At 38.4% G+C, this 18,822-nt stretch overlaps 1 protein-coding gene across 1 annotated transcript in view; it reads left to right on the top strand.

The window, feature by feature from the left end:
* The first annotated feature begins 6,429 nt into the window (after positions 1-6,429).
* Positions 6,430-18,822, top strand: part of Aoah (acyloxyacyl hydrolase) — a 204,456-nt gene continuing 192,063 nt past the window's right edge. Inside the window, exon 1 of the mRNA XM_046460635.2 lies at positions 6,430-6,898. Coding sequence (XP_046316591.1) covers positions 6,769-6,898 — 130 coding nt within the window. The 5' untranslated portion in view covers positions 6,430-6,768. The remainder of the gene's footprint in view (positions 6,899-18,822) is intronic.

The raw sequence follows: 18,822 nt of genomic DNA, 5'->3' as shown, positions 1-18,822 counted from the left end.
AATGTAGTTGGAGAAATGTACAGGTTCCAGATGATGAAGAGCTCTGTGAGGCCTTTGAGTTTTTTACTCTTGATTTGATGAGCAGTGGAGAGCATTGACAGGTCTTAAGTAGGAGAGTGATGTAGTTCATTGTGTTTTGGCTGAAGTTACTATTTTTCTTCCACTTTAATTTCATCTTATGTTCCTGTGGTGTCCTTCTTTTCTGAAAGTTCATGTTATCTTCATATAAGGTCCTTTAAGGATATGTTTGTGCTGGTTATTGAGTTTCCCAAATCTATAACAAGGTACCATCCCGACCCTCACTTCCTTCCCATCACCTCCCATTGGAAACACTTGGGTGGTGTTTAGCTGTGGATTTGGGATTCCACGTCTTGAGCACTTTTGCTGTGCTAGGCACCATGTGAAGTGACTTTAAGACCAATCTCCTCTCCCCTTATCATGTCTTTTCCCCAACTCCTGAGACAATGACTTGGAATATCAGGAAGAGAACTTCAGTCCTAATGTGGGAAGTGCAAAGCAGCCTGTAATTAACTGGTCTGAGCTCACATGTGCATTTGGGGCAGCTGAGGAGTCGATCCTTCCTGTCCATGCAGTAAAATAGGCAAGTTCTCAGGATTGCTATTTATTATAGTTTAGATATGAGGTATCCACCCTGCCAAGATCTCATGTGTGAGACAATGCAATAATTTTCAGTTATGAGTTGTGACCTAATCAGAAGGTTAATCCACTGATATGGATTACCTGGGTGGTAACTGTAGGCAAGAAGGGTTTGGCAGGAGGAGGTGGGTCACAGGAGGGGTGGTACCTTTGGGTGAGCGGAGCTATGAGCTAAGCTGCTTCCCTCCCAACATCCTTCCACCATGATGCTCTGCCTCACCTTGGGCCCAGAGCTATAGAAGTCAGCCCACATAAACTTTTCCTCCTGATTATTCTTGTCAGGTCTCTTGGTTACAGAGAGGAAAAAGCTGACTAAAACACTATTTGTCTAACCACTTCGCCTCTCAGATCATTCAACCTGGAACACCTTAGTTTGGCCATATCCTATGAGGATTCCATGCAGCTCACAGTGTTCTGTGTTATCATCCTGAAAGATGAAGCCGTTTTTGGCATTCTGTTCACGTCTAATTTGCAGCATACTGCCCTTTACTTGCACTTCCTTCACACACACAAAAAAAATATCCCCAGAAGACATTTAGCTGATCCATAATTTTTTAAATAAGAAATGCAGTTGCAAACCCCTGTAAGGCAGGAGCCTGTCTCACAGTGGCCCCACAACATAGGCTCGTCTGCTCTTCTGAGTTTCAGCTGAGATTTTCAGGGGGCTTTTGTCACCATTGTTTCTCAGAGCAATCCAGGACAAGGGTTGGTGGGGATGTGACTGTAGGGAACATCTGTCTGCCCATTATTTAAGGAAAACCCTACCGGGAAAAATAGGCAGAATTGTGTGCTTCCTCTTCACCTTCCAAAACTCCATGATATGAGGGAGTCAAACATAGTTAGTTCAGAAGAAAAATATTTGCATGTATGTATATATGGTACACCTGGGAGACAGTTGACTCCCAATGTCTCATTCTCTCCCTTTTTTAAAAACACTGTTTTTTGTTTTGTTTTGTTTTTGCTTAGCACATTGCCAACCAAATAAAGACTACATATCCCAACTTCTCTTGCAGTCAGAAGTGACATAAATTTATTTCCCAGCATCTAGAAATGTTAGAGGAGACATTTGCAGGAGGGAGACTCCTCATAAGGGAAGGTGTGAGCTCTACTGACTTTCCTAGGCTTCCTTCTGCTAAAGGCCTGGAACATAGATATGATGGCGGAGCTCTAGCAGTCATTTTAGACCTTTAACTATCTTGTAGATGCAAGTCAGTTCTAGAATAGTGGAAGAGGAAATGAGGAGCTTGGATCCTTAAGGACACCCTGGGACTACCATACTGACCCTGAACTGCCAACTTTTAGATTTTTTTTCTATCTAAAAGTTAATGGATGAATGAATGAACTTCCTAGTTGCTTAAGTTATATTTGCTTTGTTTTATTCTGTTATGTGCATTCAGACTTAACTTTACACCTTGGAGGTGGAGGTAAGAGTGATTTAAACCTCCTGGGTCCCCAGTTTATAGGATGTGGGAGTCTGAAGTCCTCCACGCTTGTGCACTTGTTTCTGCCTTCCTTCTTAACTCTGCCCTCCTTTAATCATGAACGTCAGGCCCTCATTGGTGTCCACAAAAGTCCATTCAGGATCTGGGCACACTACCATTTCTCCTGCACGTAGCCAGCAAACTGACCCCCGCACCCCCCATCAAACCGTCCTGTTAGCACTGGTCTTTTTGCCAACTGCCTCGCAGCACTTCTCTCGTGGCTCTTTAGGCAGGAAGAACCCAGTGTCTCCCCCGTTTCTGCTTCCCCTTCTCTCTCTCCTTCCTCTACTTCTCATGTCCAAATTCGTCTGCCTGACTCATGAAAAGCTATTTGCACAGCTCCTTTCCCCAACCATCAGTACCCAGCAGACAAAGGAACTTCTACTTCAGAGACTTCACCCTCTTTAGAAGGTGGTTGTAGTTACAAATGACATAATTTTTCTGAGGTAGGTTTCTGGAAAATTGAATAAAAATGTCCTAAGACTTTTATTCTTAGTAGGTGTAAATGTACTCCCCCAAATCTCGAGCATCTCAAAATGCAGAAATGAGTGGGTATGGAACGGGTGGGGGTTGGGGAAGGAGACTTGGCTGCTCTGGTTACTTTGCAAGCTTTGGCATCTACTGCAGCAATAATAAGGCATGCAGGACCACTGGTTTATTTTCTGGTGCATGGTTCTTCCTTTGTAAGTAACCAGTGTACTTCTTAGGAGATGGGTTCCCAGGTTTTTACCAGTAACAGTACCCATGCTTGATGTCTTTTTTGAGCCTGTTCAGTAAGACCTCACCTTCCAAGCGTGAAAATCACTTCCACCTATTGAAAACCTATGATGTCATTTCTCTGGAGTTTTCTGGATTCTAACCTTGTATGCATGTGACTTCATTACTAAAACAAATCCATTTAAGTGTTCTGAGATAATATATTATGTGAAACATTAAAACCCAATGTCACTTGAGAAAGATAATATTAATTCATTGTTAGCTTTGACATTTTTAATTTCTTTTAAATTGACACATAGTAATTGTACACATTTATGGGGTACAGTGTGACATTTCTATACATATATACAATTTATAATGATGAGGTCAGAATAATTGGTGTGAATATCCCCTTGGACATTTCTCACTGTTGGTTTTAAATTTATCTAGCGTTTAACTTAGTTTTTTTTTTTTTCCACACATGATGTCTCTTTAATTTTCACAATTTTTCTATAATATTACATTATATACCCCATTTTATAGTTAAATCAACTGATATTCAGAAACCGAGAGTAGCTAGCCCTAGGCACACAGCGACTGTGGTAGAATCATGATGACAATGTATGTCGTCCTCTCCTAACCTTGGAATTCTTTCTTGTCGTGGACTAACTTACCATTTCCTTAGCAGAGGAAGGCTAGCCTAGAGCTGGCATCCTTGAGCCGGGAGAAGTGTGTCCATGAAGGGCCTGGGTTTGACAGGTTGGAATGGATTAGTGCAGAAGACAATCCTAAGAAGCCTCCAGAAGCAAGAAGAAGACAGCAGGAACTTAGGCATTAGAAAAAGGAGCAAGCCAAGACTCAGGGCACCTCTGTGACAGTGCCAGCTTTTACTGTTACCAGGTCTTTTTCTTTTCTTAATTTTTTTTTGTCTGATTAAGGAACTTGCTGTGAATGAGATGGTAGAGGCCAATGCAGGTCAAGAAGTAATCAGGAAGCGCATTCGGACTAAACAAGCCAAAACCGCAGGTGAACATTTAGGGACCATAAATCCTCAGCCTCCCACTGCAGAGAGAAAGGCTGCGGTCAGAATCTGAGCTCTGTGCGTGAAGTAACAAAGTGCTTCCAGGAAGAAATCTCATCCTCCAGAAAAGATTTTGAGAAAATCAAAATTGGAGCGGCTGACAGCAGGATTCCTCTGGGGACTCATACAGGGTCCGGCTGGTGGTTACAAAGCACAGGTGGGTGTAGGGCTTTTCAGCAGGCTGTTCAGAGATCCTAAGTTACTTGTATTCAGTATTCAATGAACAAAGGCAGCCCTGTCCAGCAGATGACATCAGCCAGCATGAGCACACCTGTGCAAATGGAAGGACCCCACTATGGTGACGGAGATGAGAGACCAAGATCCCATGTGCACATGCCTTGGTTTGGCTCTCAGTATCAGCTGGCAAAGTGACACCCCAAATTCTCTAAGGAAGCTTTGCCCAATACGAGTCACACTCCAGGCATGAGAAAGCACTTCCATTTATTGAAAACCTACTATGTATCAGGTGTTACCAAGACTCACCATTGAGAAGTAGATCATCTTATCTCCCTTTCCAACTGAGGAATCTCACTGCTGGGAGCAGTAAGGGACTGGTTCAATGCTGTACAGCTAAACCAGTGACATTCACTTAGCCAACCCAAAATCTGAGCATGACAGATTTTTTCAGGGCTCACCATCCTTGGAATAGTTGTAGGTGGGACTGATTGGCTCACATACACATGAAAAAGGGCACAAAATTGGTGAACAGCCTGCAGCAAGAAAATCCCCACACTTCAAGATTTCCCAGACCTGTACAGCTATACAACTAGACCAGGAGATACTCGGGAGGCCCAGAGCCTGTGCCAGATGCTCTTTTAGAAGCCCTTGGAAGATGCCTCACCAATCTCTGGCAGGACAAAGTAGACCATGCATTCCTAGAATTACACAGGGCACAGAGAAGATGTTTGGTAACTGCTGTCTCCTTAATGACAATACCATTTCTCCACGTAGTATTGCTTGATCTGCAATCACCATGAGTGCCTTCAAATTCTCTAGAAGCCTGGCCTGGGGCACAGGTTCATCACATTCCCACTGAGAAAATAGCCAGAGCTTCCATTTACTAAACACTTCTTCCCAGGCAGGCTGCTTTCTAAGTTGGATATATCATCTACCTGAGTCCTTCCAGCAACCCTATGAAGCAGGTATTTTATTTTACATAGGGATGTATCATATTCTATAAAGGGATATTATTATCCTTATAAAAGAGGAAACAGAAGGAAGACAGTTTATGTCACTGGTCTAATACGTGACTTGGAAATAAACAGGAGGTATGAGATGGCCTTCTGTCTTATTCACATGGCCCTTCTGTCTTATTCACTCTATTGTCCAGTCTCCCCAGGAAGCCTCTGGAAATTCTCCAAACTCCACTCCTGTGATGGTTGCCTTAAGCAGCAGCATCTTAGCCTCAGAGGAAGTCACAGTTTGTGGGAGACCAAGAACATTCAGATATCCATAGCATTCATTGGCCCAACCTATGCTGGGGGCATAATGACAGAAACACCCCAATGTGTGCCATCTGTGCTGCAGATTTGGGAATTTTAGCCTCATTGACATCTGTAAGACCAATGCCTTCCCCAGAAATCTTCAAGCCATAAAAATTGGTACTTCTAATACCCTGGAAAGGATACAATTCTAGAACTTTATCTGCTATTTAAAATGCTATTCTTTTTTTTAAAATGCTACCAATTTAATTAGCATTCATAGTATTTCAAATCTGTATTAAGTTTTCCTTCAACCCTAAGCAGGGAGAAAAAGAATTGCATGATTTCTCACACTTATCTAGACTGTAATACTTTGACCTTGTCCTCCAATCTTATGTGAGAATGGCATATGACTGCTGTATCCTATTTTAGAACAAAGTATTCAGATTATATGTCTTTTCTTTATCTCTGATCTTTCAAAGATTTTTTTTTCTCCCTGAAAAAAACAGTATTCAGTTCTCACCTTCAAAGCAGAAAATCAGGCTCTTAAAAATGAACAAATATCCACAGGTGGGAAATGTAAATGCACTTTGAAATTCTGGAGAAAAAGATGCATCCAGCACAATAAATATGAGTTGATGAATTCTGACACTTTTTTTCCTCACTCAATTTTAAATCCAGTCCTGCTGACTGGCTGCCCATCATTTTCTGCACACCAGATGAAAGACCTTGAGAAAATTTGATCCTTCAAGGAATAATCTTCAACTTCTTTAGAGGACAGTGACTACTTGATCAGAATATCCTTTAAAAACAAAAGAAGGAGCCCAGCCTCACCACATAAAGCCATTTAAAGCACAGCTAAGCTTCGGATATAACAAATTATAATTTCCACACTCTGTGGGCACTGCCGATCATAAATTGCTGAAGAGTTGTATGTTTGTTGTGTAGCATTTTTCATCTTCATGATTGGTTTTACTTTTGTTTTGTTTTGCAAGAATGAAAGGGGAAGGGCCTCCCAGCCAACTCAACAGAAGGACTCTGACAGGCTCAAGGCTCCTGTGGTTTAAGGTCACCCACTGCAGCTAGGGAGTACGGAAGTGCTGTTGCCTATACTGTGCAACTTCGGTTTTCCCTTTTCCTGCTGCATTCAGCTAAGAGGAACTGCAAACCAAGGACTCCTTTCAACTCTCCCCAGCCCCAGGTCCACGTGGCTTTCTCAGCCTCTTGAAATAGCAAGTTGGGGACCTGTGAGTGTTTGTGCATGCTTTTTGTTTGCATTACACTCTCTGAAAAGTGTATATGTGTATGTTGGGAGAGCAAAGTAGAGAGAACAAGAGGAGGAGAGAAAGACTGATTCTGCAGACTGAGCTTCAGCATCCACTAATCAGCAGCCTCTGCAGCCAAGTGGTCACTCAGAGTGCACAGCTTGGAGATGAACTCCCTCTGGAAAGCCCTCCTAGCAGCTCCACTGCTCCTTCTCCTGTCCCTTCACTCCTGGGCCTCTGCAGTGTCCTATATTGACCAGCACAGCACCAGTCACTCCAATGGCCACACCTGTGTAGGTATGTAAATACTTTTTATATTTTTTATGTGAACAAATCAATGGTTTATAATGCTTTTCTTGCAAATGTCTTTCTTGTTTAATGACATAATACATGTGAGATTCAAAATAAGACACTGAAAACCTCACAGACATAGACAAATATTGCGTCTAAGGATAAGCATTCACACTATATGCCTCTATGTGCAAAGAAGTGTGATAATATAGTTGCTGATTTGAATTAGTCATTAAAGTCTTCTGCTTTGTTTGTGGTTGGATTTTTTTTCTCTTGGTTACACAACTGTAATAGCCTGACATTCTTACTCTTTTTCATGCGCATTGACCTAAGACATCTGAGTTAGTTTTTCTGCCCACCTTCTCTTCTCCTTGCCTATTCCTTAATGACTGTGAAATCTTGAGTAAGTTACTTAACCCTCCCCATGCCTCTGTGTCTTTATCATTGAAACAGAGATAATAATACCTATATCATGGGGATTTGGGAATACTGTGAGATTTGAAATGTTCATGTAAAATTTTTATATTTGTACACATTAAAGACTCAACTATCTTAGCTTCCTTCAGTCTCTCAGGGAATCCAGACTTGGTGGTCAAATGAACACTTCAAATGAGATTAGCATCTGACTTTTTGATTCATTTTACTGAAGGTTTTATTTCTTAGTTTTTTTTAGAAAAAAAAATTTGTTTTGATTTGGGATTTTTGGTTTATTTTGTAGGAGAGTTGGAGGTAGGGTCAGACTTTTGATATATATATATTTTACCTGGGGCCTCCATAACAATGGTGGAAGTTTAGATGAAACAGTACATGGAGCCACCAAAGGTTCAGAACTGAGTAGTAGTTATTCAGTAAGCTAATATTAAAATAGAATCCTGAGACTGAGGATAGAGCTCAGTTGGTAGAGTAATTGCTTCACGTTCACAAGGACTTGGGTTCAATCCCCAGTACCACCACCAAAAAAAAAAAAAAAAAAAAAAAATATATATATATATATATATATATATATATATATATATATATATATATAATCTTGGCTTGAAAATTCAGAAAAAGAAGTCTGGGCATAAGTATGGTGGCCTTACTCTTGCTACAGATGGAAAATAGGGATGCAGATTCTGACACTCATGAATTCCCTCTGGAAACTGTATAGGAAAATAGCTGAATGAATCCTGCTTTTCCAAAACTCAAGATCTCTGATAATTATAGTTGTTAGGGAACACCTCTACTTCTAAAATCTTTAAATTAAAACCCAAAGATCCAAAATCCCTGGGAATCTATTTTCCACAAACCTAGAAGCAGACGTCTAAGGCCTCTTGGAACCACGCCTGGGAGATCATCCTCCCTCAGGATTTCTTCTTCTTAAGTCGTTATTTACTAACATTCTATTTGCTCTAAGTCAAACCTTAAAGCCTATCAAATGGAAATATTCTTGAAAAAGGCTCAAGTAAAATCAGTTCTACATCCAGGCTGGTTGCTAATTCAATCTTTGGATTTAGTCTAGTTATCTACCTGAGCTCCTCTGGTCTCCATTTTGGCAAAATGGACATGAAATACTTATTCCTTCCCGTACTTCATTCCTAATGAGGCCACAGAGTGTTGGCAGGAGGTGTTGAGGGCATTCCAGGATGGGTTGTTCTGCTCTTCTTCTGGTGCCTAACAAATTAAAATAATAACCATTTTGTTTATGTTTTTGTGAATCAGGAATTTGTTCGGAGTCTGGCTGGTGATTCTTATGCTCCATGCATGGGTGACCAAGGTGACTAGGTGGAATTCATATGGCAGATCCATGGGTTTGGGACTCCACAAAACAGCTTCATTTATATTTTGGCACCTTGGGGATGGGATATGGCTAGAAGGTTGGTTCATTGGGGAATGGACATCAGACTGCCTACCCATGGCAGTGCCACTGTAGCTCAAGGATCCCAGAGAAAGCATTGCAAAGGACAGGAACTAGAAGCCACCAGTCTCTCAAGGTTTGGATCTAGAAACTGGCATGTCTGCCATTCCATTTCTCCCACAACTCACAATTTCAGGCTAATTCTGCTTGGGTGACTTACTTTGGTGACTTTGGGTGATAAAGGTGGGTTGAGAGAAGTCCATTCAAGTGGTTAACATTTACTGAGTACTGACTATGCACTAAGCCAGGTTCTAAAAATAGTCCAAACTGGTGTCTCAGTGATTGAAGTTGGTTCCATGGGGAACTTCACTCAAATTTGTGTTCAGGGGAACTTTTCAAGGACTGTTCTTGGATGGAGAAGAAAGAGAGAGAGGCCTGACACACACCATAAAGTTCACTATTTTAAAGTTTAAAAATAAAGTAGTTTTTAGCATATTCATGTGTTGTGCATTGATTATCAAGATCTAATTCCAGAACATTTCATTGCCCCAAAACAATGCCAGTTATTACTTTCTCCACGTATCACTCAAATAAATCCTAAGCAGACTTTCTAAGACATATGAAAACTCCATATTAAACATTTTGAGGAGCTGACAAATTATTTTCTAGAGTAGTGGTACCAATTTACATTTTCCCAGCTATCTATGAATGTAGTAATTTCTTCATATTCATGATTAACCATCTTTTTTTGCTTAGAGCTATGCTAGTGGCTAGTGGAATAGGACCTCATTGTGATTTTGCTTTGTGCTTCCCAGATGATAATGATGTTGAACATCTTTTCGTATGCTTACAGGCAACTTGCATATTTTCTCTGAAGAAATGTCAACTTTTGTCCATTTTTTAATTGGGTTGTCTTTTTGTTATTGAATTGTGAGGTTCTTTATATATTCCAGGTATAAGTCCTTTATCAAGTATACAACTTGTAAATATTTCCTTCCGTTCTGCGAATTAACTCCTCTTTCATGATAAGAGCCTTTCAAGAACAAACTTTTATAATTTTGAAGATGTCCTATTTAGTTTTTTCTTCTCTTGTGCTTTTGATGTTATATCTAAGAATCATTTGTTTGTTTGTCTGTGGTGCTGGGGATTGAACCCAGGGCCTTGTGCATGTGAGGCAAGCATTCTACCAACTGAGCTATATCCCCAGCCCATAAGACTCATTTTTTAAATGGTGGTTGCTATTATTTTTTCCTCTTACATCCATTTTTTTTATCTTATTTCCCAGACATTGAATCCCTAACCACCATTTTGGCAAACAGGAGTGTAATACCTAGGCTTGCAAATAAGAAGAATCAAATGGGGTTTGGAAATGAAGCTCCATAGTAGAGTGTGTGTTTAGCATGCATGAGACCCTGGATTCCATCCCCATCACATAAAACATAAAAATAAACAAATAAAAGGAGAAAACTTTTTTACTGAGAATGTGAGAAAGAAAGTTTGAAGTCAAAAATAGTTAGACCTAAATATCAAGCCAGGAGCCAAAAAATGATGACTACCAAGAATCCAGGGAGTTCTTACTCCCAGACTATCAGCACTGGCTCCTCTCTGTCCTGCAGATGAGCTGTTTTTATTACTATCCACACTTTCATGCCAATTCATTCCCACAGTTCTGAGTTTGCATGTGATGGCACAGCCCTCACAGAGCCGGCCCACCTTCTCTTGTCAATTCTAACTTCCCAGCAGAGAGAATCTGGGAGAAGTGTTCATATCACTGAATAAGAGGTAGATGGGAGTGAGAAGAGCTCAAGGGACATATATGGCTTCTCAAAATGGGTTGAGAGGGTGTGACTGAAGAGATTCTCTAAAAGAACCACCACAAAAGTTACCAGGATATTGAGTCAACATCCCATGACAAATAACCAATCCCAGCTCCAGTCCCAGAGAAGATTTGCAGTGGGGAACCAACCAGCAAACCTGAGGACATGGTCTTGAATATATGCCAACATCAGAACTAAGCTTTGGAAATCCCAGTTCCCCAGTCTCCTCTTTTTATAAGCAACAAACTAGTCATCTCATTTGGTCACTAAACAAGTGCTGATTCAACAGTGCTTGGGCGGGTTTTGCCTTTCTGCCATTTTTCAAATGGAATGGAATCAATAAGGCAAGTTCACTTTTGTAAAGCATTACTTTCTTTACATGGATGATTTATGGGAAGTTAATCCTTATGGTTTCTCGGTTATTGGCATTTAAATTAATCCATCCAGTTTGGGATATTTTAAAATGCTTGGGAATTTTTTTAAAGGGTTAAAAACACACACACACCCCCCCACCCCGATTCCTTTTATGTTAAATATATAAAATGTCTTTACAGTCAGGTTATACCTCTCTCCAGCCACGTATCCCACACAGATTAGTCAGAAATGACTCTAGGGCTTGAGTGATAAAGAGAAAAAGGTGGTCTATAGTTTCAAGCACATGCAAGTGAAAAAAGACAGTGTCTCTGCTAAAAATAGGAAAGATTTAAACAGACCCAGCACAGAAGGGTGCAAATTTATGATCACAATTTAAATAGAAATTTTGCTTTCTCTATTTTCTGTAAGTGAACACTTGTTCATAAGACACTGTTTCTGTGATAGTAGAAAACATTTCATCTTGCCATTTATGTGTTTAAGTGTATTTTCATCTGGATAACTCAGGTTCTCTTCCTCCCCTCCTCTGAGGGTGGACCTCTCTCCTGAGACAGAGCAGAGCATCACCCTGACATTCACAGTTCTTGGTCTTTGGGGAGGGCTCTGTCCCCACCCCCTCAGCTCCTACAGTCATATATGAGGCATTATGGCTGCTGGACTCCTCTCAGTAGAGAAATCTGGATAGTCTCCTCCAACAGTGTTGACCGGTCCACTCACCTCCACCCTCGATGGCCTTATAGGTAGATCCTCGAGGTCCAGACAGATCACCTGATTGCCTGTCTGCAACCTCTACACTTGCCCTTCACTTTGACAGTTTCCTTACACACTCTCTTCTCTACAATCTTCTATGTTTACTTTTAAATTATCCTTGAATTTAACTCCAACCTTAGCACAAGTGGTACTTTCCCAATCATCTGAAGTTATCACACTCCATCTGCTTGGGTTTTTTTTCCTTGATTGTCTTGGGGCCAAAACCCTGAAAAGAAAGACCACAAAAACACTGCAGAGGTGAGAAGGTCTGTGACTGGGCAAAGGCAGCACAGTGAGCAAAATCAGAAGCATCCAGGAAGACAGCATGCTGTTCTTCATGAAGAAAGTAAATGATTCTTTTCTTTCTGTAAATGTTCTGTACTGTGGGAAAGAAAACAAGAGAAAAGTACAGAGTGTTAAGCAGAGTAAAAGACCTATTAAGTTATAATATGCCATCTCGGTATCTGTATAACTATCTTCTTAGCTAGAATGAACACTCAAACGTTTGTTTACAGGGATGATATGATTAACTCTGAATGGCAACGTTACTGGTGATTTTTATTTTCTTTTCAGTGCTTTTTTGAATTTTCCATAGTTTGCTGTGGAAGCAATAGGAAGGCATGAAGTTTAAGAGCGATAAAACTTGGGCTCTTTTTAGAGTCAGATGGCCTGGGTTTGAACCCTGGCTTTGCTGTCCTATTTATATTGGGGACATAACTTTATCTGCACCTCCTTTCCCTAATCTGCAAATTGAGAATGACACAGGGTGATGTGAAGGTCTGAACAAGTAAATACACATGGTAGTCTGAGAACTGTGCTGGGTCCATCCTGAAGTACTCAAAGGGGTTATGATTATCTATTCTTTTGGAAATCAGGACAGAAATGTATAGAAATTTTGTTCTAGAAGTCCCAAAATTAAATCTATTGCAAATTAAAGAGTTCTGAGTAACTGAATGATTACATGCCAATCTACATCTTGTGTAAATACAAATTCAGGGAAGATTCCTTTATAAATAGATTTCATAGTGTCTTAGTTTGGCATTGCTATATAACAAATTACCACACGCTTATCAACTTCAATCAACACAAATTTATTATCTCCCAATTTCTGCAGATCAGATGACTGGCCATAACATCATGGGGTTCTCTGTTCAGGATTTTGCAAGGTTGGCTGGGGCTACAACTGATTTAAGACTCTGGTCCTCTTGCAAGTTCACAGGTTGTTGGCAGAATCTAGCTCCTTCCAGCCACAGGACTGAGGTCCCATGAGTAGAGGCTGCCTCTTTGCACAGGAAATTAGCAACTCAAGAAATAGTTCACTGTTTCTTTCTTATCCAACACCAGAGAGAACAAACTTTCCCAATTGTGTGAGGCCCACACAGGAAAAAATCCTGATGAACTCAAAGTAAATTGATTAGAATCCTTAATTACATATGAAAAATTCCTTTAGTCATTTTTATATAATGGAATCGAATTATGGAAGTGATAACCAACCATAGTCATGGGTCCCACCCTCACTGAGACATGGATATCAGGAGGCAGAAATCTCATAATTTTTTCTACCATGCATAGAAATGCTCAGAAAAGGAAAAAGAGCCATCAAATTAAACACTGTGATAATATTGCAAGAGAATTTATGTAGCTAAGTCCCAAAGTGATTCACCAAATAAACATGAATAGACATGAATACATAATGGAGATTCACAGATGAAGAGTAAGTTGCAGACTGAGTAAGTTTCCTGTTTTGGCTCATATTTTACTGTTGTTCTTCTTGTTCTTTTTACATATGCAAGTTTTTCCTCATGGACTTCACACTGTGTGAGTGTGGAAAGAAAAACAAGTTGCTACAACACCATACCTTTTGTTTATAAACAGGTGGGGCAGACCTGAAGGTAAAAGCCAAGGGAGACTTGGAAAATGGAGGCAACTTTGAATGTGCTCTTTAACCCACACTTGGATGGATGGATAGAGGAGGGGGTTATGAGTTTGAAGTGCTTCAGCACAGCCAAATGGCTTAGTGGCTCTAAGCTACACAGACACAGGTATGAACCTTACAACACCAAAATAAAAAATGAGCAGATAGCAGAGGCTTTATGCTCTGGAGAAAACAGATCTATGGCTGAAAGCAGGAAAATTACTAGAAAAGAAGGACTAACAACCATCAGAAAAATAAAACAGGATATAGAGTTACTAAATAGATTACTTAAGCTATCCAGTTTGCTATTTAAAAAAAAAAACTTCCTAGACATGCAACAAAACAGTAAATAGAGACACATACTTAGGGGGGAAAACAATCAATAAAAATTGAATCTAAATCAATCTAGCAAAACTTCAAAGTACTGATATGGATACATCCAAAGAACTAAAGAAAACCATAGTAAAAGATTTAAAGGAAAATATTATGACAATTTTGAGCAAGCATAGAGAATTTCAACCATGATATAAAGTAATAATCAGAGCTAAATAGAAATTCCAGACTTGAGAAACCATAATAACAATGAACAATTCACTCAAGAAGCTCAACAGAAGATTTGAGCTCACAGAACAAAGAATCAGTGAACTTGAAAATAGTTCAACAGAAATTATCCAAAACAAGAATAGTGAAAAATTGAGCTTGATGGAAAATAAGCAGAGCCTCAGAAACACATAGCACAGTGTTCAGTAACTCAACATTAGTGAAATGGATATTCCAGGAGGAGACAAAAGAAACAAAGGGGAAGGTGAAGACAAACTTGACAAAATCCAAACTGTATAAACACAAAGGAATGAGTCTCAATACCTCATATTCAAGCTTCTGAAAACCAAATGCAACATGAAAATCTTGAATGCAGCAACAGAAATGTTTGACAAACAGCTGACCTCTCATCAGAACTCTGGGGACCAGAAGGTAGTGGAAAGACATGTTTAAAGAGCTGAGAAGGAGGAAAGGGATTATCAAAGGATTATCAAATTAAACTATCATTTTAAAAATGAAGAAGAATGGGAAAATAAAACCGAGAAGATTCATTGCTGACAAACTTGCTATATAAAAAAAAATTATAGAAGTTCTTCAGAGAGAAAGAAAATAAATATACTACATGGTAACTTAGATCCATAAGAAGGACTGAAAAGCACTGTAAATCGTATATATGCATGAAAATGTAAAAGAATATATATTTACACATACATACTTAATTTTTTTAAAAAAATGAAAATGTCTTCAAAGAAATAATTATAATACTGTGTTATTTGGTTTACAGCACACGTAGGTATAAAATGTAAGAAAAAAACAACCCAAAGGAGAGATGAAGAAGTGGAACAATATTTGAGCAAGATTGTGATGTTTTGCTATTATTAAATTTGTATTAAACTGAAATAGATTTTGACAAGTTGAAGTTGTACATTGTAACCTCAGCACAACTGAAAAATACCGATAATCAGAGGAAAAATAGTAAGTTAAAACCTTGTTTCTCACAAAAGGAAGCAATAAATACAGAAGAAGGGAGAAAACATAAGGTTTAACATTGCTAAAGGTTAAAGGCCAATGTATATTGAACAATCTAAAATGGCATTTTTAAATTTTTTATTGATTTATTTAAATAAATGACAGCAGAATGCATTACAATTCATATTGCACATATAGAGAACAATTTTTCATATCTCTGGTATGTGTCTTCATACATGTACTTTGGATAATGATGTCCATCATATTCCACCATCCTTGCTAACCCCCTGCCCCCTCCCACTTCTCTGTCCTATAACATTTTATGTGAATGGATTACACACTCCAATCAAAAGACAAGCTAATCAAATGGAGTTTCAAAAAAGCAACATCCACCTATATTCTGGCTACTAGAGATACATATTAGAGTTAAAGACACAAATGGGGGTGGGGATGTGGCTCAGTAGTGGAGCTCTTGCCTAACATGCATGAGGCTCTAGGTTTGATGCCTAACACCAAAAAAAAAAAAAAAAGGACACAAATGATTGAAAATTAAAAGATGTAAAGATATATGCTATAGAAATAGCAGTAAGAGAATTGAGTGAAATATATCACAATCAGACAAAATATACTCATACGATACTGAATAATCCTGAAGACAAAGAGGTATACTTTATAATAATAAAGCAGTCACTCTGTCAATAAAAAAATTAAGAATATTACATTAGATATTAATATTATAATGATCATTAATGTTAATTTTGTATACAAACTTAATAATAGAGCCTCAAAATATAGGGGACAAAATACTGACAAATGAAAAGAAAAATAGAAAATTCAACAATGCAATTGAAATGTTTAATACTCCTTTCTTTGTAATTGATACGACTAGACAAAAAAGGATATAAAGTTCTAAACAATGCAAACAACTAATTTGACCTAGCTAATAATCTATTGAACACTCTATCCATTAATAACAAAATAAACACTATTTTAAAGAACTTGTGGAACATTCTACATAATAGCCCATGTACTATGCAATAAGGCAAGTATCAAACCATTTTAAAAGACTGGAATCAGACAAATACTTCTCAAATTAAAAGTCAATAATAGGAGCTGGGCACAGTGGCACATCCCTGTAATCCCAGTGACTCAGGAGGCTGAGACCGAAGGATTCCAAGTTCAAACCCAGCCTCAGAAACTTAGTGAGGCCCTAAGCAACTCAGCAAAACTCTGTCTCTAATAAAATATATTAAAAAAAGAGCTGGGGATGTAGCTTGGTGGTTAAGTACCCCTGGGTTCAATCCCTGGTACAAAAAAAAAAAAGAGAGAGAGAGAGAGAGAGAGTCAATAATAGGAAAATGTTGGGAATGCTAAAGTACATAAAAGTAATTTAACATGCTTTTTTTTAAGAACAAAAAGGAAGAGGAGTCACAGAGAAATTAGAAAATAGTTGGCCTAAGTGTAAATAAAAGCAGAACCTATTAAAGTCTGTGGAATGCAGGTAGAGTATGAAAAGAAAAATGTAACACTTTAAACACTTACATTGAAATAAAGATATAAAGACAATGAGCAAAATTTTCCCTTCCAAAATGCAGAAAAAGAGAAATAATTCAAACCCAAATTAAGTAGAAGAAAGGAAATAATTAAAGATCATGGCAGAAATTAATTTTAAAAACAGAATTACAATAAAGAAAATTGACAAAACCAAAATATGGTTGAGAAGATCAATAAAATGGATAAACTATTAAATATACCAACCATTAGAAAAAAAGGAAAAAAAAAACAGTCATCAAAATCAAGAGTGAAACAACAGGAAACATCACTGTACCCCAAAAGAAATTAAAACAATTGTAACAGAATATTATGAACAATTTTGTTTCAAGAAAGTAGAGAATTTAGATAAATGGACAACTTCTTAATGGAGTACAGTATCCAAAAATGACTCAAGAGGAAATAGAAAACCTGAAAAGACCTATATCAAGTAAAGAAATTGAATTAATATTTAGAAACTGTATTAGCTACCTAGGGCTGCCACAAATTAGGTGGCTCAAAAACCACAGGAATTTATTCTCTCAGTTGTGGAGACCAGAAGTCTTAAATTAGATGTCAAGTTCTTTCTCCTGGCTTTCGGGGCTACCAGCCATCCTTCACTTTCCATGGCTTATAGTTGTGAAACTCCAATTCTGACCTTCAGTGTCACATAGCCATCTTCCTCTGTGTGTCTTCACACCGCCTTCTCCTCCATGTGTGCTCTTATATGAACACTGATCACCTTGGATTACAGACCCACACCATGGTAGTATGGCCTCATATTAATTAATTACATCTATGAAGATACGATTTCCAAATAAGGCACATTATGAAATTCTAGGAAGGACGTGTTTCTGGAGACACTATTCAACCAATACGAAAATACTAAGCCTAGAAAACTTCACTAGTAAATTACTTAGAGTAGAAATAATTCAAATCCAATCAATTTTCTTTCGTAAATTTTATCCCACTACATGTTATGTTTTACCTTAGAGCCAAATCCAGAAGCATTATAAGAAAAAAATTAACAACAATATTTTTATAAACACAGATGCAAAATCCTTAATAAAATATTAAACAATTAATTCAGCAACATAGAAAATTCATAATACACTATGACCCTAGTAGGGTTTAATACCAGAAATGCATGATTGCTTAAATATCTGAGAATCAATAATGAAATACACCAAATTAGTAGAATAGAGGCCATAACTACATTTTCATCCCAATAGAAATTGGAAAATTACTCAACAAAAGCCTTCACCCAGTCATGTTAGTCTCTCAACATGTTATGAAAGAAAGGGGGACTTTCTCAACCTGGTAAAAGACATCAATGAAAACCTTATCACTAACCTCATACTTTAAAATGAATGACTTAGTAATGTTTTCTTCCTAAGATCAAAAGAAAGAAAGAAGGTCCAGCCTCACTACTTCTAGTAAGCATTGTATTGGAGAAATATTACATCTGGTTAACTAAAGAAAGGGAAATAACAAAGGCATGCAGATTGGCAAGAAATAAATAAAACTTTATTTTCAGACAATATGATTCTAAACATAGAAATTCCTTAGGTATGTGCAAAAAATAAACTACTAGAACAAAGGAGTTTAACAAGTTTTCAGTTTCAAAATTAATATAGTCAGTCTCTTCTATTTATATAACTAAATGTCTGAGAAAGGTTAATTTATAAGGAGTCTAGGTTTATTTGGCTCATGGTACTAGAAGCCGGGAAGTACAAGATTGTGGCGCCAGCATTTGAAATGGGCCTTCTTACTGCATCATAATGTGGTATTGGACTTCCCCTGGTGAGAGAGCAACCATGCTATCTTAAATCTCTCTTCCTCTTTTCATTAAAGTTACTAATCCCAGCTGGGCATAGTGGCATGCCTGTAATCCTAGCAGCTCAGGAGGCTGAGGCAAGAGGATCCTGAGTTCAAAGCCAGCCTCAGCAATTTATCGAGATTCTAAGCAACTCGGCGAGACCTCTGTCTATAAATAAAATATTAAGAAAGGGCTGGGGATGTGGCTTAGTGGTTAAGAGCCCCTGCGTTCGGAGTTTAATCCCCCATACCAAAAAAAAAAAAAAAAGCCCACAGTTACTAATTCCATCATGGAAGCCCCAACCTCATGATCTCGGCTAATATTAATAATCTTCTGAGGGTTCCACCTAAAAAATACCATGAAAACATGAATTTAGGGATT

Source organism: Marmota monax, unplaced genomic scaffold (genome assembly GCF_021218885.2).
Source record: "Marmota monax isolate L192 unplaced genomic scaffold, Marmota_monax_Labrador192_F-V1.1 WCK01_AAM20220418_F8-fsc00107, whole genome shotgun sequence".
NCBI classification, from domain to species: domain Eukaryota; kingdom Metazoa; phylum Chordata; class Mammalia; order Rodentia; family Sciuridae; genus Marmota; species Marmota monax.
The sequence above is the reverse complement of the archived record's forward strand: the minus strand, read 5'-3'. Positions and strand labels throughout refer to the sequence as shown.